Source organism: Triticum dicoccoides, chromosome 5A (assembly GCF_002162155.2).
Source record: "Triticum dicoccoides isolate Atlit2015 ecotype Zavitan chromosome 5A, WEW_v2.0, whole genome shotgun sequence".
NCBI lineage: Eukaryota > Viridiplantae > Streptophyta > Magnoliopsida > Poales > Poaceae > Triticum > Triticum dicoccoides.
This window is the reverse complement of record NC_041388.1, coordinates 405,971,885-405,987,807: the sequence shown is the minus strand read 5'-3', so window position 1 is coordinate 405,987,807 and position 15,923 is coordinate 405,971,885. Positions and strand designations below refer to the sequence as shown.

The window sequence follows — 15,923 nt, the reverse complement described above, 5'->3', positions numbered from 1 at the left end:
TTTCTTTGTCGGCGGGCAGGGCTTGGGCAAGGTTCATCAGCATCAGGAAGGCGAATGGAAACGACAGCTGAAATGGTTTCGACCCAAGGTAAGTAATTAAGTAGTACTAGCTAGCTAGCTAGCTGCCATCTCTTTAATTATCATGCTTGATTAATTATTTTCTGATCAAATTAAATTCCATTCTCGTAATAAAGGCCCTGAAGCAGGAGCAGGGGACTGATCTGTGTGCATTCTGCTTTTGCGAGAACATTCGCATGATGGCGTTCGAAAGGAGCAGATCTCAAAGACATGAATGGGTACGCTTGTCAGAACACTATTCACAATTTTTACACCATTATCGATATCTAGTCACACAACTAATACACATGCATATTGATCTCCTTCTTAACAGTTCACAGAGGTGCGGGACAAGCTCCTAGAAACGGAGCGCGTAGAAGCACTTCAAGAGAAAATAGCGGGATTTTTGCTCGACCAAGTCATAAATCCGAAGGGAGAATACTATTACCCGCTACCGCCCCCATCGACCAGGTCATGAACCACTTCCAATTGTCATCGTGCTCCGAAGGCACCAATTAGACTAATGCCACTGGCTCCAAAGGCAACATGCATATGTAGGAGAAATTGTATATAGCTATACATGTGTGTATATGTGAATTAATATGGTGGTTTGTGAGACATTGATGATATATATATGATTGGTTCTACTAGAAATTCTATTTATATATATATATATATATATAAAATGTGTACAATGTGTACTATCGTAAAATACCAGCAAACGAAAAAAATTAAAATGGAAAACACAAAATTAAATGAAAAAGAAATCATAAAACCAAAACCCCCCCAAACATTTTAGTACCGGTTGGTGTTACCAACCGGTACTAAAGGGCTCCCGGCCCCCGGAGCTGGCTCGTGCCACGTGGTTGCCCTTTAGCACCGGTTCATGCTGAACTGGTACTAAATGGGGGCCTTTAGTGCCCACACTTTAGTGCTGGTTATGGCCTTACGAACCGGTGCTATTGCCCGGTTCTGCACTAGTGCGGGCTGCTCGTGCCTCGAAACTCGGGAGTCCTAATGCGCGCCGGACCCGGCCGGCGCGGGCATGAGGACCCAGCGATGGCCGCGTGCCACCTCCGATGCAGAGGGTGGTGGTGGGGGGCGGCTTACCTGGAGGAGCGGAGCGGCCGGAGCCGGGAAGGGACGGCGACGTCGCCTACGCTGACGAAGTTTACGCGGTGCTATCGCATCCACCTTGGTCGACCATCGAACGCCTCAACACAATGAAGAGGACGACCTCCTCCTCATTACCGGGCTTCGCTTCGCGCAGCGGGCTTACCCAATCGTCCTTGGAGGCGGATTCCCCACCCAAGGCAACGCTGATTCGGTCATCGGCCATCGAATGCGCTCGGAGGGGATCAAAAGTGGAGCGGACGGAGAGGGGAGTGAAGTGGAGTTCAGATTGGCTGTGATCTAGGGTTTTCCGGATGGGGATATTTGTGGGGCAGGCATGGGCCAGACTGGGCCAAGCCGGCGTGGCGGACGCGTCCGGCCACGCCATATCCGTCCGATATTTGGGCTGCATATGAGGGGTGCCTGTCCGGGCGTTTGAGCTCGTTTGAGGCGCCCGGCTGGGTCAAAATTTTGTGGCCGGTTGGTCCGTTCGGACGTTTGAGGCGGGTTTGGAGTGCCCGGCTGTAGATGCTTATGCACATATTTCTTCTCCTCTTCACCAGATAAAAAGGTTGACCAAATTGCAGCAAAACACAAACCATAAACTTTATTCATTTCAACCCAACCCCTGTGTACAAAGCTAGTTACAAACACGACGCACCACCGCCGCCGCACGCCTCACGCGGCGAGGAGGTACCTGAACCGGAACTCGTAGGGCAGCACCTGGATGCGGCGGCTGCGTGCGTCGGCGGCGGCGACGGCGCGCATGGCGCCCTGCTGCAGCTCGGGCGGCAGCTGCACGCACACCCAGTCCATGAGCGAGTCCACGTCCTTGGCGAAGTCGAGCAGGTACCAGTGCAGCAGCTTGGGGATGGCCAGGCTCGCCGGCGCCGACACCCCCACCGCCGCCTGCAGGTAGTCCCGCTTCGCGCCCTCCAGCTCCTCCTCCACCCGCGCCGCCGTGTACACCCTCACCTGCACCACCATCAGAGCGAAAAAGACAACCCGTCCCCATCATCAGCGCCACCGTCGCCGGTAGTGGTACAGAAGAACTATTGCGTGCCACTGCTGGGATCGAGATCGAGGGAGAGGGAGAGCTTACGGCGGGGGAGGACCAGCTGCCGCAGGAGAGCGCGAAGGTGACGAGCGGCTCCGGCCACTCCAGTCCGAACGCGCCAGCGCGCGCCGCCTCGTCGCCGCCCTTGGTTCCCTCGGCGTCAGGGCTCACCTGCCGGACGGACGATCACGGGTCATACGTTCAGCTTCAGCGTCAGACAGTTCATATTCTACAACATTCGCTAGCTACGGCGGCGTTATCGACGGCGACATGCTGCACGTACGTGCTTGACGCTGTAGGGCAGGCGCAGGATGAAGTGCTCGATGGACATGGCGCTGTGCGTGCGCCCGCCCACATCTACCGTCGCCTGCAACCAAAATCACGCCCGTGTCAGACCACCATCTTTAATCTTACTGCAGGCAGAGGCAGCAGGCACGGCTGATTTGAGTAGGCCGTTCCCGGAGCATTGAGGAGGTAGGGCAGGGCAGGGCAGGGGTGGTACCTTCGGCATCATGGCCACGAGCATGTGGGGCGTGGTAGGTATCCCTTGCTCCAGGAATGCCTGCAGTACATGGCGTAGTATTATTAAACTCGCAAGATCCAGCAAGTAACTCGAGCCTACTTCCGGCGATGATCAGGGCAGGGGACATGAACCATTTATTTACTCACTACTTAAACCAAAAGTATAATCACCATGGACGAACCAACATGCCAGCAATGTTCAAACTTACTAAAGAATAAGCATCGTCAGAAGCACTACCAGTACCCAGCATACGAACAGTAGCTATGAATGAACCTCCCAAAAAAGCCCCAGCATACGAACAGTAGTTCCAGGAAAACCGATGCTTATAATTCAGCTAGATGCAACTGCCCCGGAAGACCAAATTGCACGCCAACAGGCTAGAGGCTAGAACCATATGTGTGTATACTCCTACTAGATAGCCTGAAGATGTGAATAGTTCAGAGACGGTGTCAATGATGGGTGGGTGCCAGCGGAGCTCACATTCATCATGCAGGAGTTGTAGACGTTGATCCAGAAGGCCAGCTTCTGCTGGTGCGAGAGCCCCTCCAGGTCAACCGCGGCCAGCTTCCGGAGCAACGCCCTGCGCGAGATTCGCCAGATCAGCGGCGCCGCCGGGTCAAACGGCCACCCCTACTCACCGGACAGCAAAATCTAGTAACTTGGAATCAAGACGGTGGTGGCCGTGACAGCGAGCTCACCTCAGTCTCCGGGCGAGGAGCGTGTTGCCGGCCAGCGCGTCGCGGTCGAAGGACGCCGCGTCGACCACGCGCAGCCGCCGGTAGGGCCCGACGTCCCGCCCGCCCAGCTCCAGGATGCCGTAGGGGTCCTGCGGGTACGCGTCCTCCGACGACGATCCTGACACCGACGGGGACAGCGGCTGCTGCTCCTCGTCTTGCCCGCTGGCCGGCGCTGCTGTCGACGACGAGCCCATCTGCGAGAAGATGGTCAGCAGGCAGCTCAGCAGCTCCTCCGACAGCCTGTTGGGCGCGCTCGACCCGTCCGGGGCCGCCGCCTTCTCCGAGTCATTGCCGGCAGCGTCTGCGGCCCTTTTCCGGTCAGGCGCCCTACTGATCGCGTGCTGTCGAAAAAAAATGCAGAGTTTGCAGCACGAATTCAGCAAACGCACCACAGAGACAGGGAAGAATATTTTGGGGACAATTCATTCAGCTGCTGGCAGTAAAACTGTGGGTAATTCGCTGGCTTTACCTGAGGAGCAGCCCTGCGTTTCTCTGGCGCCGCTGCCGCCGGCGCCCTGGATTTGGCGGCGACCTTCTGCGACGGCGGCAGGCGGCAGTTTCTGGCCGTCGAGGTGTTGCTGCACGACAGGTTCTCCTTTCCGGCCCCGGAGACGCCGGAGTGCTCGTCCTGGCTCGCCTGACCGGGAGTCGGTTTTCTTGGCGTCTGCGTCTGCTTGCCGTTCGGCGACGGACGAACAGTTGGAGAGAGCTCCGCATTTGGGGTTGGGCTCGACGGCATGGGCTGCGCCGGCACGCATCCCTCGCCGCCGCCGCCGGGGAGGTGCGCGTTCTTGGCGGAGGAGAAGATGATGGCCTCCTGGTAGATGCCTTGGCGGAAATTGACCACCTGCTCCTCCAGCCGCACCACCTCCTCCTCCAGCACGGCCACCTCCGCCAGAAGAGCCAGCGTCTGAGCGGCGCAATTCACTTCAGAATCGAATTGCTCCAAGCAGAAATCGAATTGCGATGCAGAATGCGGGTGGGCACTGACCTGAGACGGCAGGTAGGGGGGCAGGCGGGGCAGCGCGCCGAGCGGCCTGGTGAAGGCCCGCTCCAGAGCACGGTGGACGTTCTCCTCGTGCCGCAGCTTCTTCTTCAGCTTGTCCACCTAGCAAGCACAATTCCCAACACCGTCAGCAACGCAATGCGCACAAGCATCCCAAGTCCTTCGATTGAACAAAATCAAGATAGAGTTCACGCACATCCTGCTGCAGCGCGAGCTTCCGCTCTCGCCTCGAGTGGACTCTGCTCGCCGCGCCGGCGGTCGGCCCCTTGGCCGGCATGGCCTTCCGCTGGTCCTTCTGCATCATCATCTGGAGTAGAACGCAAAATGCCATCAGGGAAAAGAGGGAAATTAAAAGAGGCTCGCTCATTCAGCTAGCTGGCTGTCAAAGAAACTACCAACAAAAGCAAAGCGACAGATTCCTGGCCGATGAAAGGTAAAGCACAGCGGATTAAAGGGGCAAAATTGGGGCTCGCCAGCGATCGAGAGGGTATCCAATTCGAGCTGCTCCTCCCCAAAGCAACCGATGCCGTGGAGACGAACCAGCCCGCATGGATCATCGCTTGGCATTGCACGAACATCTGACGGAACTACAGTGCTCGTCGTTGTACTCTTCCGCGTTTAATAGTCCGTCGGACGAAAAACGACATGGACGGCGCGAAAGATTATCGGCAACCACTGCCCGGAAACGCTAAACAACTTCAGATGGACACAGATGCTAACCAACCACGGAAAGGCGCACGGAGACCGAAGAGGAAAAAGGGAAAAAACATTCAAACACGGAGTTCGAACGACTGAGGCCCCCGGACAGACGGCAAAGTCGCAAGCTTTCCGATCATGCGGGCGGTGGCTACCGAGGGCGGCCAGGGAATCGAGAGCCCGGAATTCCAGGAAATAACCGCACATTGTCACCTCCTGGGCGCTCAATTCCACGAACAAAGGTGCGCAATTCTAATCATCTTCCAAATGCTAGTGTCAGAGGCACAGCCAGAGCTCCCAAAAGAAACAGAGAGAGAGAGAGAGAGAGAGGTTGAAGAAGCCTACCCTGTCGCTCTTCGGGGCGGCCTTCGCGCCGTGCGCCGCCGCCGACCTCCGAGCCCGGCCATTCATCTCCGACGCCGTGCGCTCGCTCTGCCAACACCAGGAGGGGCCGGTGCGCTGCTCCGTTCCGTCGCGAGGAGCCTGCGAGTTAAATCCTCTTCGTGGGGGGCCTACGGACCGCGAGGGAGGACTCCAGCGCCATTAAAGGCACCGCGAGCTCGGCGGTGCTCCTGGGCGGCGGGCGGTCCAAGCCACCGCGGCCAGACGAGCAAAGCGCGACCTCTGCTGCTGCTGGCGGATTCGGTTGGGTGGCGTTCCCGATTGGGTTAACGGCGGGATTGGTGGGCGTGCGTCTGCGTGGGAATTGGGAGATTGCGGCGAGCGATGGCGATGCGTGGCGCTCCCGCGGTTCGTCTCTTCTCTTCCCTCGCGTGTGGGAATCGGGTTCAGCTTGCAGGTTGCCCAGCCAGCCCCGTTCTAGTAGTACTACTAGTTGCGTTCTTGCGGTGGCGTAATTGAGCTCTCTCATTTTGCAGGCAGCACCCTTCGTAAATCTCTATTTATTCAGTGTACGGTCTGATTTTACAACTTTTTATTTCCTCCGATGAGTTGTTTCCGAGTTCAAATGATTTTTGAGCTTTGTAATTAATATATTTTCAAACGTGTGGTTTGATTTGTAAATATCACCTCCCGGAAATCTATTCCTGCCCCTTGCAAAATTAAAACACATCAGTTCCTGCATTTTCAATAGTCTCTCGGAAACATATAGTTGTGACATTTTTCAATAGTGGCTCTGGAAAACATACATTAACAACATGCCGGGTGCGGACTTATGGAGGCCGAGATCCACAGAGCTCGGCATTTTAAAAAATATATTTCAAAGTTTCAAAAATATTTGAAAAAAATCCGTGAAAACTTATATGTGTTCGGTACTAACATGTAAAATTTCATTTGGAAAATATTGTGATTTGTGACCTGCACAGAGAAAACAAAGTTTTGCCCCAACAAAAAAAAGGGCCCATTACAACAAGACATATTTGTCTTTTTACGCCACATGTGAACATCTAATATTATAGAATTTTGCGCATACATATTATACATGTGTATGTGTATTCACAATAGAATTCGGTTTTGTTTACGCCGTACAAAATGGTATTTCCGTACCAACCTCCGTGGAGCTCCATCTCCTTTGGCATTTTTCGCAACATGCCTTGCTTTTGAGATGTATTATAAGATTATCTTCAACAATTGTAAGATATTTGCCGATAAATTTTAGCTCCAGACATATTATCATGTAGGGGGTAGAGAAATCGCTCGATACTTGATTATTGCAACTACCGGTGGGCTGGCTAAGATTTCGACCACCTGCGCCCTCCGACATCCCTGCTACTCATATCTGGTTGTCTGCGGTCCACTGATAACCGCCCAGTGTCGTCCATCCCTTGTTTTCTCCATATCCAACTTCTATATCTAGGCACAATGGATGAACAACTGCAGTAACCTGGTGGCATGAAGGTATGGACACGAGGAATATCATTTTTTTGTGTGCCCAAAATTGTAGAAAAACTTGTATGCCTCTTAGATGTTTGTGTGTGAAAAGGCTTAAGGCTATAATATCAAGATTCACATAACCTTACAAACACACCCAAAAATAAAAATAAAATTATCATCAAAGCCTTGGGGATGCCAAAGTATTATTCCTCCTGCATCCATCAGCGGCGGTGGTTAGCATAGGTCAATGCCGCCTCTAGGAATCCGCCTTGGCAGAGCAAACATTTTGAAACCCGGGAGTTTGTAGAAGCAAACAGTGAGAAAGTCGTAGATGCACACCAGGAAATGCTGGCGGCGGCAATCTACGAAACAAATTGTCGCCTCGGAGAAGAGAACGCCGATAAGGGCATGTAGAAACTCCAAAGACCACGAAAGCTGGCTGAATTCAGTCGGATCCACTGGAAACCTAAATCAACCGGACCCCGGAAGCGCAAAACTATATGGTCTTCACTAGTGATAGGTACACCAACAAAATGGGGATAGGGGGGAGCCATTATTCTTAAACTAGGAAAGTGCCGCCTCCATGTTGTCCAAAACCAATTGTGAAGACTTCCTAAATAAAACTTGAGACAAATTACACACGCCATTGTACACCAAGTCCGAATATGAGATCGAACTCGTCTTCGTCCAAGCCCATGCGAAGTCAAGCCCGCATCTCCACCTTCGACCATTGCAGCCCTCCAAGACCTCCAAGACTTCTCTAGCAAGCCGTCCTTGAACCGGACATCCTTGCCCCCCATGGCGACACACCCTGATGGCGACGAGAAAGTAAGGCGACGAGAGGTGTCCGTTATCGTCTCTCAAGTTGTTGTTGGCTTCGCGAGCACGAGCTTAATGAGTACAACTCACTGATCCACCCTTGCAAGACCATACTACTGTTTCGGGCAAGCTTCACCTAGAGAGTAACTTGGGATATTCTCCCACCTTTCATTAGGTGACTCCGTTGAAATTATTGTACTCGTATGATGGGCTATTGGTTGGTTAATGACATGACAAATTGTGGTGTACTCCCTTCGTTTTTATCTATTTCACACATCAGGTTTGTCTAAAATCAAACTTTATACCACACTTTCAACAAGTTTACAAGACTCACTACTCCTAGTAATTGGGGAGTATTTTTCTTCACGCCTGCATTTAAGATGGTTGACCTGGCAAGATTATGGTTGGGGTCTCACAGTCAGTCACTGCACGTACTCTTCAAGTGCGACGTTGCATTTAGGTTCAGTAAATTCCGGTTTTCACGCCGGCGCGCTCCGGAGGCTCCTGTAATTTATGTTCGATGGCTTGAGTGACTCCGGGGCCCAAGCGTGTTCGCTGCGGGCCAGGAGGTCGGACGGACGGGCGACGGGCCACGCAGGTAAATCATGCAGCAGCAGCAGCAGCGTGCCGCTCCGCACTTTGACAAGCAGGTCTCACTTCACAGCTTCCTCCAGGGATCGTTCGATGGCTTCGCTCACCTTTTTACTGGGCTCACTCGATCGCCTGCCCTCCGTCTTGGTCGACTCGAGTCGCGACGTGCGGTACAAATTATCGCCCGTTTGTGACACGCCGGTGGGCGGTGTGATGGCCGTGCAATGCAATGGCGGAGGAACAGTTGACAGTTCTACTTGCTCTGCTCTAGTGGCCAGCAATATGGTCATACTAAGCTCGCAGCACCAGATGTGTGCGGTCACATGACTCCACGTGTTTAGGTTAAAGACCGTTCACTCCTTCACAAAAACTGTACCAAGACCGCAAAGGCTCTCTGAGGTTACCGGCAGTGATATTTGGTTTCAGAGTTACTTGCAGCCGGTTTTGTGCACCGTCAGTGAAGAAAATACTTGTCATCAAAATGGATAAAAAGGGAGAAAGCTGCATCGGCCGCGACAGAGGAAGGCACGCACGCACGCGAAGAGGGGCACATGCCGATCGCGGAGCGCAGAAGCAATCCGGTAATCCGGAGTGGCATCCCCACGCTTTCCGCGGCCAGCGAGCGGCTCGGGTCCATGTCGGCCGAGTTTGCCCACGTGACCTGCAGCCCATTCATGGCCCGCCCCAAAATGTTTGGCCGCCAGAATTGAGTGTTTGACACTGGAGTACTGGAGTGGAGATACTACGTTCGGCAGAGACCCGTCCTGTACTGCTGTACGTACGTACCTATGCCGCTTAAGGAATGGCTTCTAGCCACCTACGGACATGCCTACGCACGGGTCAATCATGAGTAACGCTTCTGCTTAACGGCTTGATAAAATGTTTCTCTAATCGAACGATCGATCATTTGTGTGAAGAGGTTGGTTGGGTGGTCGCCCGTCGCTGATCTGTAGACGTACCGAGCGCACCTATGTAATATGGTCATTTGTACCTAGCCCTAGCTGAAGCAATTTATTTGTGGACGTACCGAGCGCACCTATGTAACGTACCGCTCGTCAGGCCACGACAATGCCTGCATTTCCGCGGAGGCAAACTGAGGTTGTGTCTTTGGTTCCAAACTTGTCTCGCACTTAAAGCCTGGCCGGCAAGAATATATGCTCGCTGCACCTGAAAAGTCTGGCATCGCATGTGGATGCAGAGGTAAAATAACTAGTTACTAGTAAATGTCAATAAAGCTTACTTTCGAACGCCTGCTTACTCTAAGCACATATTCATTCATGTTATTGCGTACCTTTTGCGTCAGCTGAAATTCACACGACAGAGATGGACAAAAGGGATGGTCGATCTTCGTCAGTGTATGGAGGGAAAACATACGTACCGATGAGAACATTCTGTCTAGCCAGCAAATCTTGTTCATGTGACAGCGGACGGGCCTGCCTAGCTTTGCACCATCTATGTAGCGTGCAAGACGACCGTAGACCTGGAGAGCTAGCTAGAGACGGTGAAAGAACGCATGCATGCATCGTGCAATGCACGTACAGAGTAGGGCACTGTCCAGTCGTCCAGCACCAGCACGCAGCAGCAGACGAAAGAAGAGAAGAAGCAAATCGGCCGAAGATCGTTCGTTGGCGTGGTCCATGTACGCTACACAACGCCCGCGCGTTTGCTGCTTTCCTGCTACACAACGCACGCTAGGAATCCATCCATCCGTCCATGCATGCATATAGCTTGCCCTGCTACATATTCTGGGGCGTGCGCGGCTAGCCGGTGAAAATCTGTACCCGATAAGACAAGGCCTCGCGTGTCGCGTCGTCGTCTACCCTCCCCAGCCTAGCCCTGCGCGCTAGCATTGCATCGCCGCTCGGTCCATCCGCGCGCCGGCGCTTCCGGTGGTCGTTGGCGTCCGCTTCATCGGGACGCGGCGCGGTTTTTGCTCGGCCACTTTCGGCATCGGGTAGGTGGTAGCCGGCATTCATGGGGCCAACCTGAAACTATCAGTTGGGAAAAAGGGCATTAATAAATAAATACCGCACGATCCAGGGAGAAATTAAAGGATCCGATGCCCTGAAAGAAGTTGGGTTCTCCGGCGCCATATCTCGTGGCCCTGCGGCACTGCACGTACTTGTAGTTTCTGAACAACGATTCACTGTTCTGATCGACACCTCACACCCTGCCCGGTAGTCCGCCTGGACCCGAATATGACCGTGCAACGTGGAGTTTATTTCTCCTGATTATAAATAAAACGGGGCTTTATCTCCCGCTAAATCTGCCCTTGAAGCAACGTAACACATCCGGCGTCCCGTACGCACGCAGCACGTAATGCCAAATGCCACAATTAGGCCATGTTATTTCCCGCCAATGTGCATGCCACATGCAACGAACAGTGTCCTTTTAGGAGGAAAATAGCTGCCTAGCTAGTTTGGCCGTACTTACCGCCACCTAATTCTAGCAGCCAATTTAACAAAATGTCCTGTAATAGTATGATGGTGCCGTACTACGCCGTGCTGCTGGTAGCCTAGCCTAGAGAGCCCTAGATGTTGACGCAGACAAATGATTCCGATCCATCCGGCCGATGCAAGATCGTTTTCGTGTTCATAGAATCAAGGCCGTACGTTGAAATCTGTGCGTCTATCTCATGTCGTTTTTCGCTACTCGATTCAACTCCATTTCAAAAGAGCTCTTATATGTGCCGCGCAAAAAAAGAAGAAGAAAAGAGCCCTTGTATGTGTGTGCCATCCACATCTAAATGGCCTCTGCTTATCGGATTTCATCGTACAATTCGAGATGATAGCAAGCTTTTTCCTATGCAAAACAAGCTTTAAGTATATCTAGTAGTGCAATCATTTAGCCGTCATTATTGTGTCCGTGACTAAGAGTTTAAGACTAGTCTAATACCACATCCATTAGTCTAGTCTTAATGTGCACGTTCTGCTCCAAATCGTCTGTACGGAAGCACATCCCTGGCGATTAACCAAACAAACTAGGCTGCCTATGTAGATGTATGGGAACAAACAAAAGGCGATTGATCTACCAGCAGACAGATTGCAGTGGCGGTGTCCTCTTAATCTGATAATTAACCAACTTTCGAATCTGCATATGCACTGAAAGGAAGGTGGTTGGTTTCTCGGGTGTCGCCCAGAAAGGATGGGCCAAATTTGCCGTCCTCTCTCCCTTTAATTCTGCCCTGATTGATAGGCAGCGTACTCCCTGCCGCAGTGGCGCTCCCTCATACATGCATGAAATATCCTGAAAACTTTTGAGGTGAGCAATGTGTTTCCTGAATTATCGCTGGCCACCATATGTTCTATGCTCTATGGTCTGTAGTTCATTTCGGGCAGGGATGAGGAGAGGAATGCGGCTAAATGCAATGCTGGTGGTTCATCTCGGCAGACAGGATTGGTGTAGGACAGGACCGGCTCTAGGTCATCTTTATGCTCCACGGAGAGAACTGCTGGAATCCATCACATGTGCTGGAGATTACAGTGGTCAACGTGTGTTGTCTGTTGTGTCACAGTGTGCTAGCCTGGAAACATGATGAAAGAGATCGGCTGTGCCGTACACGGTCCCTTTTTTTTACTTTTCTTAACCGAGTACTTTAATTTTCTTTAGTGCACATTTTTTTCTTTACTCTGTCGAGACAGAGAGAGGCGTTGCTCTTCATGCGTTTTGCCTCAGATCACAAGATGGCATGCATGGATCAGTTATTGCCAAAAATAAAAGTTGGTTGGCGCCTTCCGAATGTGCACAAGGAACATCGCCAGATCCAACCATGAACAGACGAAGTGACGGTGAGGCCACACTGTCGAGATAGCGTATTTGGAAACCAGTACCAGCAGTCTTTTTGGAAGTTATTTCAGAACGACAGAAAACTCTCTGGTTGACGTGACAGATTAGCAGACAAGGCAATATGTTAAAAAGAAAAACCGAGAAGACAATAGACAGATCAGCGTTGCTGACGCGACTTAAAATCGAGGTACAAAACTCAGAAAATCTTGACACTACAAAATAAGTATACCATTTTTTCACAAATCTGGGCTCCATGTAGCCCGTCATCCATTTCTAGTTTACTCATCAATTCCCTCTCTTTTCTTTCCGCACCAGAAACCAACTCCTATGATGACCAGTTTCCTTTGTCATCATATTGTCATCATATTGTATTTGAGGTGGTGTGTAACAAACTCTATTCTCCTTCTTAATTAATAGATGAGGCAAAGCTTATAACTCCGTTTTAAAAAAAAATATTGTGCCCGGGACACACATTGACACACTGTATCTTCTTGGTGTTCTCCTTGTACATAATAATAATAATAATAATAATAATACATATTCCGCATCAGAAAGCCAACTCAAGTTCGGTCACACATTTTTTTTCTTTCGATAAAGGACTTTTCATTGGATAGATATATCGAGATGATATAATCGTATCGAAAGAAAGCCCGGCCTCTGCATATCTAGATGCACACAGCTAAAAAGTCTAGAGCACCCTAAAAATAAAATGATTCGAGACAGTGCCAATCAATAAATCATGTCCAGCCTACGGAGCGGTAGATCCTATCCGTAAATCACACCGCCATCCATGGGGATAGAGAACCTCCCTGGCTGTACGCTCCAGCCGTGTAGACGCCATCATAAAAAGGTCCCTGTCCTCCGGCTTCTGCAGGATAGACCAAGTACGGAGCCATCGTGTACAAACATGAATAACCTGCATAGGAGATGAGACACATTTATTGTTAAAAACCACATCATTTTTGGTAGGCCACATTGCCCAGCATAAGGCCGCCGGTCCCACAAGAATATGTGCAGAAAATTGTTTATCAATACCCCGCAACCAGTTGCCGAACATATTCCGTGCACTACGTGGTGGGTATAAATTCGAAGCTACTTGGACTATAGCCCAAACTGCCCGAGCGAACTTGCACTCAAAAAATAAGTCTTTGATAGACTCGTCATGTTGGCAAAAGACACATGTCTTGGAACCATGCCAATCTCATCGTGCGAGATTATCTCTAATTAGGATGACTCCTTTGTTAAGAAACCAGAGGAAAATCTTCATTCTTAGGGGAATTTTTAGCTTCCACAATTTCCTGTTATCTACTGGAACATCACAATGAACCATTGCATCATACATCGATTTGACTGAAAATTTGCCATTCTGATGCAAGTTCCATCGAAAAGTGTCTGGCTCATTTGACAGTCGAATGTCCTCCAGGCGAGTGAGTAATTCATTCCATGCTGCCAGACGAGTGCCCAGAAGATCCCTAAGGAAAGAAATATCGGGGTTTTCCTGCCCTAAGATTTGTTTGATCATGACAAATTTATGTCTGATGATCCGGTACAAGCTCGGGTATTGCACCATTAGTGGAGTGTTCCCTAGCCAGACATCTTCCCAGAAACGAACATGAGCACCGTCCCTAACCAAGAAGGTCCCAAATTGGAAGAAGAATTCCTTGGCCTTCATGACACCACTCCAAAAATGTGAATCCCCAAGTTTCCAATGAATTTGAGAAATGACATTGGATCCCACATACTTGTTGCGGATGATTTTCTGCCATACTCCATTCTCAGTGAGTAGTTTATAAACCCACTTGCTGAGAAGAGCGATGTTTTTAATCTCAAGGTTTTGGATTTCCAGCCCCCCTTGACTTTTAGGTCTGCATAATATGCTCCACCTAGCCAGTCTATATTTCTTGGTTTCGTTATCACACTGCCAAAAAAAACTGGATCTAAAGTAGTCTAGACGCTGTAGAACCCCTTTCGGCAGGTGGAAGAATGACAACATATATAAAACCATGTTGCTTAGGACAGAATTGATCAAGATCAATTGCCCCCGATAAGACAAGAGTTTGGCCTTCCAACTGGCTAATCGTTTCTCAAGTCTCTCTTCCACATGCTTCCACTCAGCGATAGTTAAACGCCGATAATGTATGGGGATACCCAGATGCCTAATCGGAAACTGCCCGAGCTGGCATCCAAAAATGTCGGCATACTTGGGTGCTGATTCAGCAGCATCTCCAAAGCAAAAAGGTTCACTCTTATGAAAATTAGTTTTGAGACCAGAAAGTTCCTCAAAGGCACATAAGAGCAGCTTGAGATTTCTTGCCTTATCTAGATCATGATCCATAAATAAAATCATGTCATCCGCATATTGTAGAATGGATAGACCATCTTCTACCAAGTGTGGAATGACCCCGCTAATTTGACCATCCAGCTTAGCCCGCTCCACAAGGGTAGCTAGCATGTCGGCCACAATATTAAACAGAATAGGAGATGCAGGGTCGCCTTGACAAAGCCCCTTCCTTGTCTGAAAATAGTTGCCAACGTCATCATTAACTTTTATGGCCACACTACCACCAGAGAAAAGCTCTCTACCCAGCAGCACCATTTTTGTGAAATCCCTTTCATGCGCAAGGTTTGCAACAGGAAGGGCCACTTAACTTTGTCGTAAGCTTTCTCAAAATCAATTTTAAGAATGACACCGTTCATTTTTTTTCGGTGCAGTTCATGTACAGTTTCGTGTAGGACGACCACTCCATCTAATATGTTGCGACCTTGCATAAATGTTGTTTGAGTGAGTTTTACGACATGGTCAGCTACACCGTTCAACCGAATAGTTGCTACCTTCGTAAAAATTTTAAAACTTACATTGAGGAGGCAAATCGGCCGATATTGTTGAATACGACTAGCCTCCTTAATCTTAGGCAGTAGGATAATTTCCCCAAAGTTTAAACGAGAAATATCAAGGTCCTCGGAATGCAGTTGGTTAAACAACTGAACCAAGTCTGCCTTAATCACGTCCCAAAAGCATTGATAGAACTCTATGGGAAAGCCATCTGGTCCCGGCGCCTTGTTGTATTCCATTTGAAACACAACAGTTCGAATTTCCTCCTCAGAAAATGGAGAGGTTAGGAATTCATTTTCCGCTTCCGTAACTTGAGTGATGTCATGAGTAACGGATTCGTACAGCTGAAAATTAGTTTTAGCTGAAGGTACAAAAAGGTTTTTGTAAAACTTAGTGATAAAATTTCTAAGTGGTACTTTCCCCTCTATTTGGCCTTCCTCCTGGTCAAGGGCGAATATACGCTTCTTTCTTTGTCTGCCATTGGCTAGCATCTGAAAGTATTTCGTATTATCATCACCTTGCACTAACGAATCCGCCTTGCTATGTTGGTACCATTTAATCTCTTCCTCACATAGTAGGCGGGCAATATGCTCGTTAAGATTGCTTTTTTGCTCGATCTCAACAGCAGACAGAGGCCTCACCTCCGCTATTTTATCAAGGGAATCAATTAGGGTAGACAAACGCAATTTTTATTTTTTGTAAATGCCAGCAGTATGCTTGGCCCATCCTCAAAGGAATCGACGCAAGGCGCGTATTCGATTATTCCATCTTTGAATGGGTGTGTTATCGCGGGGCTGGCGCGCCCACACCTTCTTAACCACCTCCTGAAATCCCTCTCTAGTGAGCCATCCCAGTTCAAATTTAAACTGGTG

The 15,923-nt window shown here is 50.0% G+C and overlaps 1 protein-coding gene across 2 annotated transcripts; it reads right to left on the bottom strand.

Moving 5' to 3' along the window:
- Positions 1 to 1,751: 1,751 nt before the first annotated feature.
- LOC119301874 lies at positions 1,752 to 5,600 on the bottom strand. Of its 2 annotated transcripts, none has more exons than XM_037578854.1 (10): positions 5,535 to 5,600; positions 4,690 to 4,800; positions 4,479 to 4,595; positions 3,957 to 4,397; positions 3,449 to 3,828; positions 3,231 to 3,330; positions 2,730 to 2,789; positions 2,511 to 2,594; positions 2,273 to 2,398; positions 1,752 to 2,145 (listed from the first exon to the last, which is right to left on the bottom strand). In XM_037578854.1, exons 1-10 carry the CDS (start codon positions 5,598 to 5,600, stop codon positions 1,849 to 1,851), a joined length of 1,782 nt encoding a protein of 593 aa, XP_037434751.1. In that variant the 3' UTR covers positions 1,752 to 1,848. The 2 variants fall into 2 exon arrangements, with proteins under 2 accessions (XP_037434751.1, XP_037434752.1); XM_037578855.1 differs by having other exon boundaries at positions 3,449 to 3,825.
- Positions 5,601 to 15,923: the final 10,323 nt, after the last annotated feature.